Source organism: Cibotium barometz, chromosome 36 (genome assembly GCF_041138505.1).
Source record: "Cibotium barometz isolate CiBa-2024 chromosome 36, ASM4113850v1, whole genome shotgun sequence".
NCBI lineage: Eukaryota > Viridiplantae > Streptophyta > Polypodiopsida > Cyatheales > Cibotiaceae > Cibotium > Cibotium barometz.
In genome coordinates, this window is record NC_141081.1 from 45,043,841 (window position 1) to 45,058,451 (window position 14,611).

The following is a 14,611-nucleotide window of genomic DNA, read 5'->3' on the forward strand; positions in this document are numbered from 1 at the left end:
GTAATCAATCCCTCAAGATATCCAGTTCCATTGTAATCAATCCCCTTTTCAGAATAATCATTTTTTTAGTAATATCTTTTAATTTTTAACTAATAAACCTTGTACTCAGTCAACTCTTCATCTTATGCGAGCATCATCCCAACACTTGAATTCATCCTATTGGCCCATTGGAACCTTAATTGGACCATAATCCAGAAATTTCTAAAAATCTTGACCCTTAGGCTGTCACTTATATCATTTTTTATTGATTCCTAATGCACCTTGGAGAATTTATTTTGAATTTCTATTTCAAGGAAATATATTTTTGATATTTGTAAAATTTTATATCCAAAAATATCTTATTATTGAATTATCTCTCTCTAGAATTTTTCATCTATCTTGTTTCTACCTGTTTTGGCCTAGAAAGAGAAAATATTCTAAAGAGAGATAATTCAATTTTTAGATATCTTTAAATGGAAAAATATCCTTTATTATTAAAATAAATTCTCCGAAAACAGAAGTTTAAAAAGAAATTCCTGAGGTGCTTTAGAATCTACCCAAAAGACCTTAGCCTAAGGGTCCAGATTTTCTAAAAAATTTGGATTAAGGTTCTGATGGACCAATAAGATTAATCCAAATGTATCGAGGAGATAAATTAAAGAATAAAAGAAAAACCCCCCAATCCTCACATAAGATGAAGAGTGGACTAAGGACCAAAGAAAACATTTAAAAAACTGAATTTTGACACCTCCTCAGAGTGGACATTCCCCCTCATGAAGGAGGCGCCTTTTTTCTCATCATTAATTCCCAATGTTAAATCAATTAAATGAGATATTTCATCTCTCTTCTCTATTATTTCAAGTCTCTCCTCTCTCTCCTATTTCAAGTCTAGTTCTAAAAGTAAGCTGAACTGACCCAAAAATGGTAAAAAATAGACCAAACTGATCTAGAAAATTCTAGAATCAGTTTGCTTTGTTTGAGGCTCACTTTTTCCTATAATCTTAATAATTCAATACGGTTTTTAGCTTAATCCTCTGCAAAGTAATTGGTGGCCACTCTTTCTTCAAACAAGAGTAGAACCCTCAATCCCTCAAGCCAAAGGAAAGCTTACAACTCCATGTAAGCTAAATTTTTCTTACTTTTTAATTTTAAATCTATGGTTTTCTTGATTTTCTTGTTTTATAGTTGATTAAAGTAAATTCTAATGCTATGCCTTTCTAGCCTTTCTTTATCCTAGAATGATTAACAAAAAGATTAATTAAACTTTTCTTATTGTTTACTCTCTTGGAAATTAAAAATTGTGTAGATTAGAGTCCTAGACATCTAATTGGGGTTAATTTAAGTTGAAAATAGAATGATAAAAATGAGAAATGGTCAGGCATACAAAGGAGGTTATGGTAAAATTTTCAAGAATTTTATGGAAAAGAAAGTTTATTTTTATGTTATTCCAAAAGAGTAATTCCCACCGTTTGTGCATTCTAAAAGAAATATTCTAATTTACTCCATGTACATATTCACCTATGAATATTCTAATTTACTCCATGTACATATTCACCTATGAATATGCATGGATATCACTGATATCAATTATTAAAATTAGTTGATATCAGTGATATCCATTAATTTTTTTTAAACAAAAAAGTGTTATTGCTATTAAAATTGATTTTATGCATAAATAGATGCATAAAGAAATTCTTTTTATTTTAAAAGTGTTATTCCCATTGAAGTTGATTTTCATGCATAAATAGATGCATAAAGAATTTTTATATCAAAATTAGATTTCTCTTTAATTCTATGTTTAATTTCTACGAGTATTTGATAAATGAATAAGTAAATTCTCAAAGAGAGAAATTTCTATCGTTTTATACTCTCATGGATTGTAAAAAGAAATTTTAGAAAATCTATCGAGATCGAAATATTCAAATAAATGATTAATTTATTCCTCATTGGAATTCGTAACTAATTTAGAAATCAGTTAAGTGAATACTAAAAAAAAAAGAAATTCAGTAAAATAGTAACTCAAATATCACCCCTTTTTTGAGAAAGATAGTTCAGGAAAAATCTTATCAGACTCGAACCTTGAATAAAGAGACTATGACCAAGACCAAACTCTTCGTGAGTTTCGAGGAAAGATGTGACCAGTTTTCAGGAAAATACTTACCCGTCCTCGGGTATATAGTTATCTCTACTCACAAATGTAGGGAACTGAATCAAGTCCCCACATACATCATCCCATGCAAGCAATGAGTGATGAACCATCTATGTAAAGATAACCACATAGATCCTCAACAAAATCAACATATGTAGAACGTATGAACCAGCTAGCACAAACATCCTCCTCATCAAATAAGTGTCTAAACTAGTTAGGCAATAACATCTAAAGCTTAAACATCCATATGTGACATGAATATGATGTGTCATCATAGCATGATGTCGGTGAAGAAAGATCTAGAGGTCAAAGTCGTGATGTGCCAAATGTATGTATGAGCTCGGCAATTGATATACATCTCCTCGCTTGAAATAGCAAATCAAGATGACGGGCATAGAGCTAAAGTAAGAGGGTATAAGCAGATGCTGCACGATTAGCGTATGGGATGGAGTCATAGCACGACGATCATAGGCGGGGTAGAGGTAACAATGGATCCCCATGTCGTTCCGCCCCAAATGCCTTGCTATGCACTAAGCCCTTCTATGTTGTGTCTTCCTCTCTACTCACCTCGCCCCACAAAGTTCAGGGTTGGTGCGTGGTTGCCACGAGAAAGTTCAGGGTTGGTGCGTGGTTGCCACGAGCTGCAAAAATGTTTAACTTTGCATGTTGAGCTTTGCAAGAAAAGCATTGAGACTATGAAAGTAACTCAATTTTTTTTTTAATAAATAAAATGATGCACTGCGCTAGATCTATGCTCTGTCGATGATGCGCTGCTGATGTAGAATTTAAAAAAAAATAAAAATAAACGGAGGTTAACTGTGACGACTTCTTTGAATTCTGTGGTTGCATGTCATAAAATGAATTGCCATCTATGTATGCTAATCTGAATACACTCATCCTTGTGATGAAATGGGGAGAGGGAAGAGAGCCATTGATCTATGCAAAAATGCTAGCTCTCCATGCTATAAATGCACAGACTGTGCTGGTGTGTCGCTGCGTGAGCTTCTCAAGCAATGAAGATATTCATTTGTGGAATGAACACCAGTTGCGGAAGTGCTGTTGCGGAAGTGCTGTTGCGGAAGTGCTGGCTGCACCAGTTGCGGAAGTGCTGTTGCGCGATAGTTACGTGGAACCTCTGATCTACCGTAGAGGCGATGAAGCCATATCTCCCCTACACTGTTGTTGCTTGCTGTAGTGAGACACTTGCGGAAGAGCTTTGTAGGCATGATGTCAACACAATTTTCACAACAAGAACAGCCGATGTTCTCTGATCTACCACAGGGGCAATGAAGCTAGTTGATGAAGCCTATGCCTCCTTCACGCTTATTGTAATAGGTAGGTGGCTGTAGCTGTCACTCTGTATGCTGGCTGTTAGCTATGTCTGAGCTGCGCAGACATATGCAAGAGATCTTGCATATGCACCACAAACATGTCATTACATCATGCTATGGACTGCGATGTTCAATTATTGGAAGAAATGCTTGGACTGAGCATCTAGAGAAGATGAAAACATCAACCTTTGTTTGACACACACAGCCACTAAGCCAGCTACAACCTCAGTATTGGAACTCATAGAACTAGTGAGCAATTTCCATGGTAACATGCATCTCTTGCGCATCATGTATACACACATTTATATTTGAGACAAGCTGCTACAATCTTCACACTGTAAAGGCTCGTATGCCTACAAGACCTTGAGTAGGACGACTTCAAGGACATCCTTGGATAGTGCAGCCATTGCAGCTTCCATAAATCGTGTAGCTTTTGAAGAAGGCAGTGTGAGATGGCATGTTGCGCCCCCTCAAGCACTGCAGAGGATGCTATCTTCAAATCTGAGGATGATCTCACAGGTATTTCAAACTAAGACAAGCTTGATACTTCCTGCTCACTGGACTTCTTCAATGTGCTACAATCCCCTAGCAGCAGTAAGCTTTCAGGGCACGTTGATTTGCTTGATCTCTTGTTTTTTATTCTTATTTTTTATTGATGGAACAACTGTTATTCTTTAAGACAACAAGCAAGCAAACTTGGAAGGGTATATGAACTTGAAACTTGAAATTCTCCAAGAATGATGTGCTTAATTAATTTCTTGTCAGTGATGAATGGCAACAACTGTTGTTCTTTCAGACGACAAGTAAGCAAAGTAAGAGTAGACCTCCCACTGCTTGTTAGTTATGAAGAGTTTTAGCAACACAAAATCTCCAACATCCAACACAACCACCAAGCCCTTTGGTGTACGAGGCACACTAGTTAAGGTGAGAGGACTAGGTTTGACTCCCAATGGGGCTTTATGAGTAACACAAACAATTGTAGCAAATTTTCATTCTCAATAGTGCATTCATACATCATTTCTTGCCTTGTATACAATATCTTTGACATGCATACATCAAGATTTGCATGAAACTATGTAATCTGTCAACAATCTTGCTATCTTGCAAGATTTGCACATTTTCTTGCACTCTAATACACCAAGATTCACTTATGTCTCCACTCCTTATGCATTTATGACTAAATAAAACTTGGTATTGAAGTTTTTTTGTAAAGAATATGAAGAGCTTGTATAAATTCTAAGAAAATCAACTTTAGGGCAAGATTAAGGTTTAAAGTAACTCACTAGCACCATTTCTTGTACTAAATTTGAAGAAATTTGAATTTTTGCACTTTCTTGAAAGTCTGCACCAAGTGTACTAAATTGTATATAAAGTCTTGTAAATCTGTAACCGGTACAACAGTTCTGCACTGCACTCTACATGGTTTCCCAAAAAGACTACATAGATTTCAAATCTGCATATTATGCACTTTCTTGGATTTTTTGTAACTTCTTGAATTTTCTACATAGCAATCTGAAAATTTTACACAGAAACCTTGATTTTTTGCATAGCAACCTGCTTCTTGCAATGTTTCCTCCAAGAACTGAAAATATAGGGTTTGTTCTTGAAGAAATAAGAGTTTAAATGATTAATATTTGAAACTGTAGACTCTCTAAGCAAGATAATGCAAGAAAATCCCTCAATATTTGTTGCTAAAGTCTCTGTAAACCCTAATTTTGGATGTGTATCTTTATAGATCTACTATATACACGAGGCAAGTTGGTGCTACTGTTTGTGTGGTGTAGACTTAGTCCATAAAGATACTCTAGTAAGTGTAGAACAATTATCCCACCTCCTACAACCATTCCAGCTTATCTTGGGTCCCGTTCGGGCCCCACAGTTGTAAAGTCTACCTACTCCATGTGTGCACTGTATGAGATAACCGTCTAATGTAGCATGTAACCTATTTGGCAGTGTGCCAAATCTAATCCAAGTAATCTCTAAACCATCTAGCCTCATAGGTCACCTTCTCATGTGAATATGGGGATATCGGTTTGCTCCACCATGGCTACTTCTCATAATGGGAGTCGTACAAACATGAGCTAGCCGTTGGTGCTACTTGGATAATATAATATAAGGGTGAAGCATTGATATCGACATTGTCAATACCCTACTTACCTTACTCCATTTGGCTATTAAATTAAAACAATAGAATTACCTCATAATTTATCAACTCTCTAAAGCTTAAACCCAATATGAATCGTCAAACCCAATTTTATATAAAAATCGATAAATAACAATGGGTCACATCAAGAGTCAAGGGCTTTTTGATCCAAAACAAAATCAATCCATGCTAGATTGTGTATTTTTTATTCATTAACTTCTAGTTCTACTAGTCCATGTAAGGTTTGATTATCCGAGCCATCCATTGGCTCTAGTAACCTAAGTCTTTATATTTAAAATCCAATCCTAGTACTAAACCGAAGTACTAAATTCAATTGAAAATTTATATAGTACATGAGCTGAGGACTCAGTCCCATGTGGGAGAACCTGGATCACAAAAAGGTTTGATCAAAATCCGGGCACTCCAAATAGAATCCCCACATTGGCTCATCACGTGGCCTAAATTCAATAATGCAAATTGAATAATAAAGCTAACTACTTTAGTTTGCTAAGGAAACACCTGTTACATGAACTTGCTCGCTGACACATGCAATGAACTTACAAGTCCATTTGGTTTGTAGCAATCCACTTTTAGTATCAATTTTTCAAAATTTTCCCTTAATTCCAATGGGGTTAGTTTCTCAAGAATATCGAGTTGAAAATTCTGGAGATTTTATGGAGAAAAATGTGCAAAAGCAAGAGAAAGTGAAGAGTATCTTCACATTAATCAGTTAAAAGACGCACACGTGTGACGACGGGCTCAATTTACGAGTAAAGGAGGATTGAAACTTGGGCCCGCTCGTGTCACTTTCTTTAACGTCGTTTTCGTCCCGGGACCTCTTCTTGCGTTCATACAACTTACGAGCGAGCATGCAGAGCTGAGGCTGCAGTGGCGACCGACGTTGTTCCGTCCCCAGTCTCAGAAGGTAAGGTGTAAGTTCATTGAGGCGAGCTACGATGCCTTCGGGAGCCAAGAAGCGTAAAGCAGCAAGAAAGGCTAAGCAAGAAACACATGCAGCTGCTGCGTCCTGCGAGCAAGATGACTCAGGTACACGCCCTACACAAACACTCGTGTGCGCGCGTGAGAAAGAGAGAGAGAGATGGGGATTTGTCAATAACTCTCGTGTGTGTGTGTGTGCGCGCGCGCGCGCGTGTTTGAGAGAGAGAGAGCCAGCCAAATGGATAGGTCAAATTTCTCCTTTCTCTAACGTAGGGAAACAAATGGATGGGCCGAATTTAGAGAGAATGCTCACACCTGCAGAGGAGGACTCAAAGCCAAGTGGGCATATTAGTGATCCGACAGGGACTTCACAGCAGCATAAGGAAGTGTGTGGTGGCCCCATGGCCACAGCTTCACAAGGGCCTCATCCATCAGGCGAGATTGAGGTATATTCAAAAGCAGAGGAAAAACCTCAACCCTTGGCAGGGTCCTTCCCTGACATGGAACTCCTTCTTGAAGAAGCATTAGCAGCCACAAACCAGACCCCAAGACATATCCACACGTGTGTACTTGGCACGTGTGGAACTGATGTACCCCCGAATGCAATCAGGGAAAGAGGATCTCATGTCAATTCTGTAATCTGTAGTCAAATCACACCTATTCAAGTGGATCAAATGAAAGGGACATGTGCACCAGCTCCAGGGGCGGAAGCCTCTCCCGAGGACAACAAAGGAATGGCCTCCACACCAGCGCCTGCTTGTAGGGATGATGATGCTATGCCCACCAGTGAGCTCTACACAAGCTCTCTGTCGTCTGTGTCGTCTCTCAATAATGACATTGAGCAATGCTGGAGGGACAATGGCTGGACTGAGAAGAGCCCCAAGTGTCATACTTCTACTAACCATAACTCTAATGGTACAAGCGACCATAAACTAGCATGCCAGAGTCATATCATCCCAGCAAGCAGTTTACCCATTGTGATACCATTCAATGAGGAAGATTTCAGTGTAAGCATGCTTATCAAAGACCTCTTGACTTTTTAAACACTTACACAAGTTCATAGGTCTTAATTTTTTGGCAGGTGAATGGAAGTATGATCGAACAGTGGAGTCTGCAGAATGTGGCTGATGTGGCTCATAGCACCATGGGGGAGCAAACCCTCCAATCAAAATGGTGGGACTGCTGTGGGATTTTTGAATTGCTGCTCCAGAAAAGCTAGGAAACTTTGGTAATCTTGATGTGTTCAATTATGCGAACCCACGGTGAATACTTTTTTGCTGCTCTGATTCAATCAGCTGCAGGTGTAAATAGAAGAATGCGCTGCAGTATAGTCTATGATTCTTTGCAAACATGATGTTCCCAGCTTAATTCTTTTGTTCTTGCTTCCATTAATACTTGAATCATCATGGTTGTGGGTTGTGAGAATCACAATCTGAGCCCTCAAATGGGCAAGGCTTATGCAGTGTAATTTCACTAGGATTCCTATACATCAGCAGCCCTGGAACAAATGTTTCCAAGTTTTTGACATGTCAGAGCTCAAGCAAGTTAGGAGTTGCATCAACCATGGTCAACCATTCCTCGGCTCCCTATCGTGAATGCTATCTGTTGTAGGTATGCTTAACCACCAACAACAAATAAGAATCAACAGAGCACTGTTAGTTTCTTTTGCGCTACCAGCATACCATGTGTATGTAATATGGGGATATATAGTGGGTGGAAACTTCTTCACAAGTGATGCATCCGATGTGATTGTGTACTTTGCTCCATAGCCTGGATCAATAGTCTCGTGTAGGATGGATATAGTTATTGGTGCTAACTTTCTCATTATGAAGGATGGAAATGGTTCTTTGCTTGATTGGCTCTTGTGAAACCTATCACTATATGTTTGGCCAAGGCATTGAAGGTGGTCTTGATATTTCTCTAGCATCATGGTAAGGCTTTCTCATCTTTAAGCCATCTTTGCATGATTGGGGTTCCTAACTGTCATGAGCGAGTGTTCCTTTGTCTTCCCACATGTTTTCTTCTAGCTTTCTTTCATGTTTTCATCATGGTCTTGTGTGGGGAAAATAAAGTGCACTCATAAAATTAGCAAGCTTTGTTTTTAAAGAATGCACCATAGGATATTGACACATTAGCAATGGGAATTTTACTCAAATGAAAGCAAATGAGTTGATGGCACATAAGCGATGAGAATATTAGAAGCATTGCCACATCAACAAGGATAATTTTAAAAAATTGTTCCACTCCACAAGACCATGATGGTTTGGAATGGCCATGGGTTAGCCTTTCCCTAGGAAAATGGATCGCTAGCTAGCGCCAGCTTTCTATTTTCTTCTAGGGAAGGCCTTCTCATGTCCTTTCCTTGCACCTTGCATTTCTTCTTGTGAAAACAGTCGAAGTTGTATATTTAAATTATCGAAATGATTTATTTTTAGTAGTAAATTCGATCACGTAGCTCCTTGTTGTATGGATATTCTAGTCATGATAGAAGGTTGATTTTCAAACCTTGCTTGAGTACCATATAAGAAACATCATGCTTTATGAATTGGGGTGTACACATTTAAGCGGTAAGCTCGCATACATCGTTAAGAACAGTATGTTGTATGTATTTAAGGGTGTGCACAATATTCACACAATGTGTGAGGATTTGAAGGGTAACCCAAAATTTCTTAAGACACTCTACTAACTATCTTGTCTTTTCAATAAGAAGGGTAAACTTTGAGAGTGCGCATCCATTGACAATTTGTAACCTTCTCCAATGTCTAGATTAAAATTTGAACTTTGTGTGTATTACAAGATTACACAATCTCATCTAAATTAAACTTTTAAGCTTTTCAAAAACGCGACATAGTATTGTATTTTAAATTTGAAATGAGTCATGAATAAAGTGAATAGTCTCATATAACATTGTGTAGATTCAAAATCAAGCTATACTCAAATGCTTTCTATAGGGTAAAAAGTGATAGTAAAACATACAATTGGAAGTAAGACCACCTGTCTAGGACCCTGATCCTATCTCTCCCACACATTCACAACAAAGCCTTGCTTCAGGGATTCGTAATTTTATCTTGGGAAACACACATTTCGAGGAGCCGCAATCCAGGGTAAGGGATATGGATCAACCTCAAGAAAGTGGGCCCAGTCCTTCTCTAGATGCTAGAGATGAAGTCAATGAGAGCGAGAGTCATTAGACCCAGACTCAGTTACTAGTCTGGAGAGCCATACTTGTGTCAGGGGTGGTTGATTCATTCACGGCTTAAGAGACCATATCGGACCCAGAAACCAAGTCCATATTCCCAAAGGCCTGACACATTATACAAAAGAGAGTGGGTCTACCTAGGCCCAGCACCATGACCAAGCCTCGGGGGAGTACACTACTAGAAAACCCTAGGTATTACGTGCGTTCAAGAGAGCTGTTAAGAAAACCCCTTAACTAAAATTTCCCCCTCCCCAATAAAACAACCCCTCTTTACTTATGAACTAACGGATTTTTTTCTAAAGTTAAATTAAAAAACCCTCCTGTTAATGTATATTATCACATCCATTCAAATCCTATCACATCCCATTTACATCTTATCACATCCATTCACATCCTATCGCATCCCAATTACATCTTATCACATCCATTCGCATCCTATTTACATCTTATCACATCCTATCACATCACATTTATACCTTATCACATCCCATTTACATCTTATCACATCCCATTTATATCTTATCATATCCGTCCCACATCCTATTCCCATGAATGGCACCACTACCATTCTTCCTAAAATGAAAGGGGAACGGTAGTGGTTCCATTCTCCCCTTCAAGCTAATGGGAGACCTTGAGAATGGCACCACTGCCATTCTTTCATTAACGCAAGGCTGAATGGCAATGGTGTCATTCTCCCCTTCAAGGTGAGTGATGGGAGGCCTTGAGAACAAAACCACTACCATTCCTTGGGTGTAAAGGAGAATGGTAGTGGTGCCATTCTTTCCACAACGTGATAGGAGGTCTTCAAAAAAATGGCACCACACTGCCATTTTTACTAGAATGTAAAAAGAACATGGCAATGGTGTCATTCTCCCCATGGATTGATGGGAGGCCTTGAGAATGGCACCACTATCATTATTCCTAGAATGTAAGGGAGAATGGCACCACTTCCATTCTTCCTTGAAGGGAGAATGGAAGTGGTGCCATTCTCTGCTTTAAGGTGATGGGATGGGAGGCCTTGAGAATGGCAGATGTACAAAGGGAAGGGGAGGAGGTGGAGATGAAGATGGTGCCTAAAACAGCTTTGACATGACTCAATTTAGGGACATTTTGGGCTATACCTGGAATGTTAAAGGAATTAAAGACAAGAAGAAGAATGCTTTGTTTTGCGGTTTAGTTAAAGAGTGGGGATTATCTATTTTAGCAATTCAGGAACATAATTTGTTTGGGGCTAAAGTCTTGAGGAGGGATAGGTTTAAGGACTGCATGGTTATATATGGGGGGTGAATTTTGGATATAGTGGTGTGATGTTTATTATTAGGAGTGATTTGAATCCTAACATTATAGCTAGCCATCCTAATGCGAGGATTTTAGTGGTGAAAATTTTGATTAATGGGAAAACATTTTGGTTAGTTAATATATATGGAGCTCATAACCATAAAGTTAGGTGTGAAATGTGGGAGTGGATTAGTAATATGAATATTTTGGATTGATGCATTATTTTGGGAGACTTTAATATGGTTGAGAGGCATGTAGATAGGAGTGGAGGGAGTTCCATTTTGATGGGTCATGAGAAAGGAAAATGGGATGAGTTGAGAGGGTGGTGCGATTCTCCCCATGAAGTGATGAGAGGCCTTGAGAATGGCACCACTACCATTCTTCCTCGATTGTAAGGGAGAATGGCACCACTGCCATCCTTCCTTGAATGTAAGGGAGAATGGCAGTCGTGCCAATTTCCCCATCAAGGTGATGGGAGGACTTGAGAATTGCAGCCACTGTCATTCTTCCCCCCTAAGGGGAATGGTAGTGGTGCCAGTCTACCCCTCTCAAGATAATGGGTTGTGATGCTTGGATAATGGTAGTGGTGCAGTTCTCCCCTTTCCGTTGATGGCCTTGAACGTAAGGGGAATAGACGTGGTACCATTCTCCCCTTTAAGCTGATGGCAGGGATTTCATAAACGTGTTCACAAATTCGTGTGATCACGTTAACAAAACGTGTTATTAACATTCTAAAACATGTGATCACAACATATATTCACAAGACTTGATCTCTTACCGGCCAAAACTTACTATTCTTGTAAACCTGTCGGGAATCTTTGTTTCTCGACGGGCCCCGCCGGGAAACAAAGAATCCCGGCGGGCATATTTCTTATAAATAAAAGGCGCCCGACACCCTTCAGCCGGCTTTTTGGGAAGAATGCCCTTGTTTTGGGGGTGTCACATCTTTTCTTGAAGTGCTTATAGAGCTCCCGGTTGGCTAGGAGCGTCCTCTAGGAAAGAACGTCCTTATCTTAGGGGCTATTATCTTTCCTTGTTGGCACTCCTAAGGCTACGGAGCCACTAGTCCTCAATTCTTTGAATTGTGGGTAGAGTGTGGTTCGTAGCTAATACTCGCGGAGATTTAGGGACAAAGTTAGAGTCACTTCAACTTTGCATTCGAGCGCAGCGCAGGTAGTCTACCTTATTCTGCTCTATAAATGGTTTGATGGAACCAAGAGTCCTCCTTAGGGGCTTGTATTGGTTCTTGATATTTGATATAGTCTTTATTAGACAAGGGTCTATTGTCCTATACTAGAGTGTTAGGCAAACATAGATCTTTGATTTGCTTTGTCAATGTTAGAGTCTTAGAGAAGGTCTTTTGTCCTATACTAGAGTATTTGGCAATCATAGATCTTTGATTTGTTTAAAGTATCCTTAATTGGGTATGAAAGACATCCTTCATCGAGGGTGCAATGTGCACTATATGCATGCTGTCAATTACATGTATCTTAATCTTAGAATACACATTTATGCATTCATATTGTCTTGTCGTGACGCTAAAAGTCTAGCAAAAATTAATATCCACAGTTCTGTAAGTTGAAAAATAAAATTCCTATAGGCAAAAAACTTTCAGTCATCCTTTGCAGTTAGCATGAATCGTCATGGATGTCTTTCTCTTTTAAAATAAAAACAATAAACAACATATATGACGATCAACATATATGACGATCTTTTATTTTTGTCAAAATAGATTCAAACTAGTTTCAGATTTTTGCTTTGGCTACATTTTAGCTTTTTAGTAATCACTTGCTTTTTTAAGGCTTCTATGTTTCTGTGGTGATATATATTTTGTAATATGTGAGTGGCTTTGTTGTTACTTCGTTTGTGTATTCATTATTGTATGCTTGCTTGAATAGGTTATTTGAGATGGAAGAAAACGTTGGACCTAGCGATACTTCTAATAGAGCCCAAATTGAGAATAGCAGAAAAAAAAAGGCACCTAGGATAGAGTGGCAATATGCAATTAATATCGATAACCGATTCATAGATTGGGAGTGTAAGCTATGCCACGCAGTAAAATCAGGTGGGGCGCCTCGATTAAGAGAACACTTTTTAGGTGGAGTGAAGAAAAAAGGCCGAGGATGTACCCACCCCTCTGCACTTACAGTGGCCAAACGTTTAAGAGACAAAATGCAGAAGAAAGATTCAAGGAAATTATTCTCATCTACTGCCAATGTATCGAGGCAGGAAGAACATTGTTGTTATAATCATCAAACTTCGGAAGCATCGCCGGCTTGTACTCCGAACTTTAATGTGCAACCAGAAAGTAATCTACCCAGTGCATCTTCTTGCAAGCGTCACTTTAACATACCCATGCGTCAAACTTCATTGCAAGAAAGCTTACGTAATAGTCTGCTCGATGATGCACAGCTCGCCCTTGCTGAAGCGATCTACTTTTCAGGGAGTGCTATGGTGATGGTGGAGAGTGAGCATTGGAAGAGAGCATGGAAGAAAATCGATGAATTTGGATCAGGGTTTTCACCACCTTCGTATCATGCTATGCGAAATGATCTATTGGAGAAATGCTATGCTCAAGTGAAAGAACGTGTACATAGAATAATTCTTAGTAACATAGAGCTTTCTGGATGTAGTATAGTCAGCGATGGTGGATGGTCCAATGTACAAAGAAAACCATTAATTAATATAATGGTTGTTTCACCTAGAGGTGAGACTTTTAAGCGTGCTGTGGATTCGGCTGGTGCAATAAAATCTGGGGCGTATATTGCTGGTATCATTGCCTCTGTGATAGAAGAAGTGGGTGCCAAAAATGTAGTCCAAATTGTTATTATTGACAATGCAAAAAATTGCAAGAATGCATCCAAAATCTTAAAGCGGCAGTATCCACATGTTTTCCCGTCTGGCTGCAATACTCATAGTTTGAATCTTGTATTGAAAGATTGGTATAAAAGTGATGATACCAAATGGTTTGCCTCAATCGTCGATACTATTCGCAAGCTTGTGAGATTTATGCTCAAGAGACAGAGGGTGTTAGATATCTTTCGGCCTCGCATGTCAGTTATGTTAAAGCTTCCTCTGGAGACCAGGTTTTGCACTCACTTCTATACTTTCCAGTCTCTTCTTCAAAACAAAGATGCAGTTTGTGAAACATTTACATGTTTGGCATTTCATGATTGGGAGAGCACTCAGACTGAAAGAGTGAAAGAGAAAATCAAAGTCCTAAAGACGGCGCTCACGAAGAAAACTTGGTGGAACAGTGTAATGGATGCGTACCACTTAATGATGCCTGTTATGTATGCGATACGAAATCTTCATCAAAGAGCGCCTAATCTTGGAAAAGTATGGATGCAATGGTGGGCTGTCCAGCGGAGTTTAGAGTGTCCTGAGAAATTAGAGCATTCGGTGGTTGAAAAGCATTGGCGTGTACCATTCTCCAGTCGGAAAAGAAAAGTCCTATTGAAGTACTTCCATGCCAGATGGATTGGAGCGCATACACCATTACACAGTGCTGCTTATATGCTAGATCCTCAATACTGGAATATGGATTTGATGTCTAACGTTGAGGTGGTTCCGGATTTCTACACAGTGGTTAA

The 14,611-nt window shown here is 39.0% G+C and overlaps 1 protein-coding gene across 1 annotated transcript; it reads left to right on the forward strand.

Moving 5' to 3' along the window:
- The first annotated feature begins 6,555 nt into the window (after window positions 1–6,555).
- On the forward strand, window positions 6,556–8,275 carry LOC147617938 (uncharacterized). Its single transcript, XM_086775606.1, has 2 exons — window positions 6,556–6,649; window positions 6,815–8,275. The coding sequence occupies exons 1-2, from the start codon at window positions 6,559–6,561 to the stop codon at window positions 7,582–7,584; spliced, it is 861 nt and encodes a 286-aa protein (XP_086631732.1). The 5' UTR covers window positions 6,556–6,558; the 3' UTR covers window positions 7,585–8,275.
- The last annotated feature ends 6,336 nt before the right edge of the window (window positions 8,276–14,611 follow it).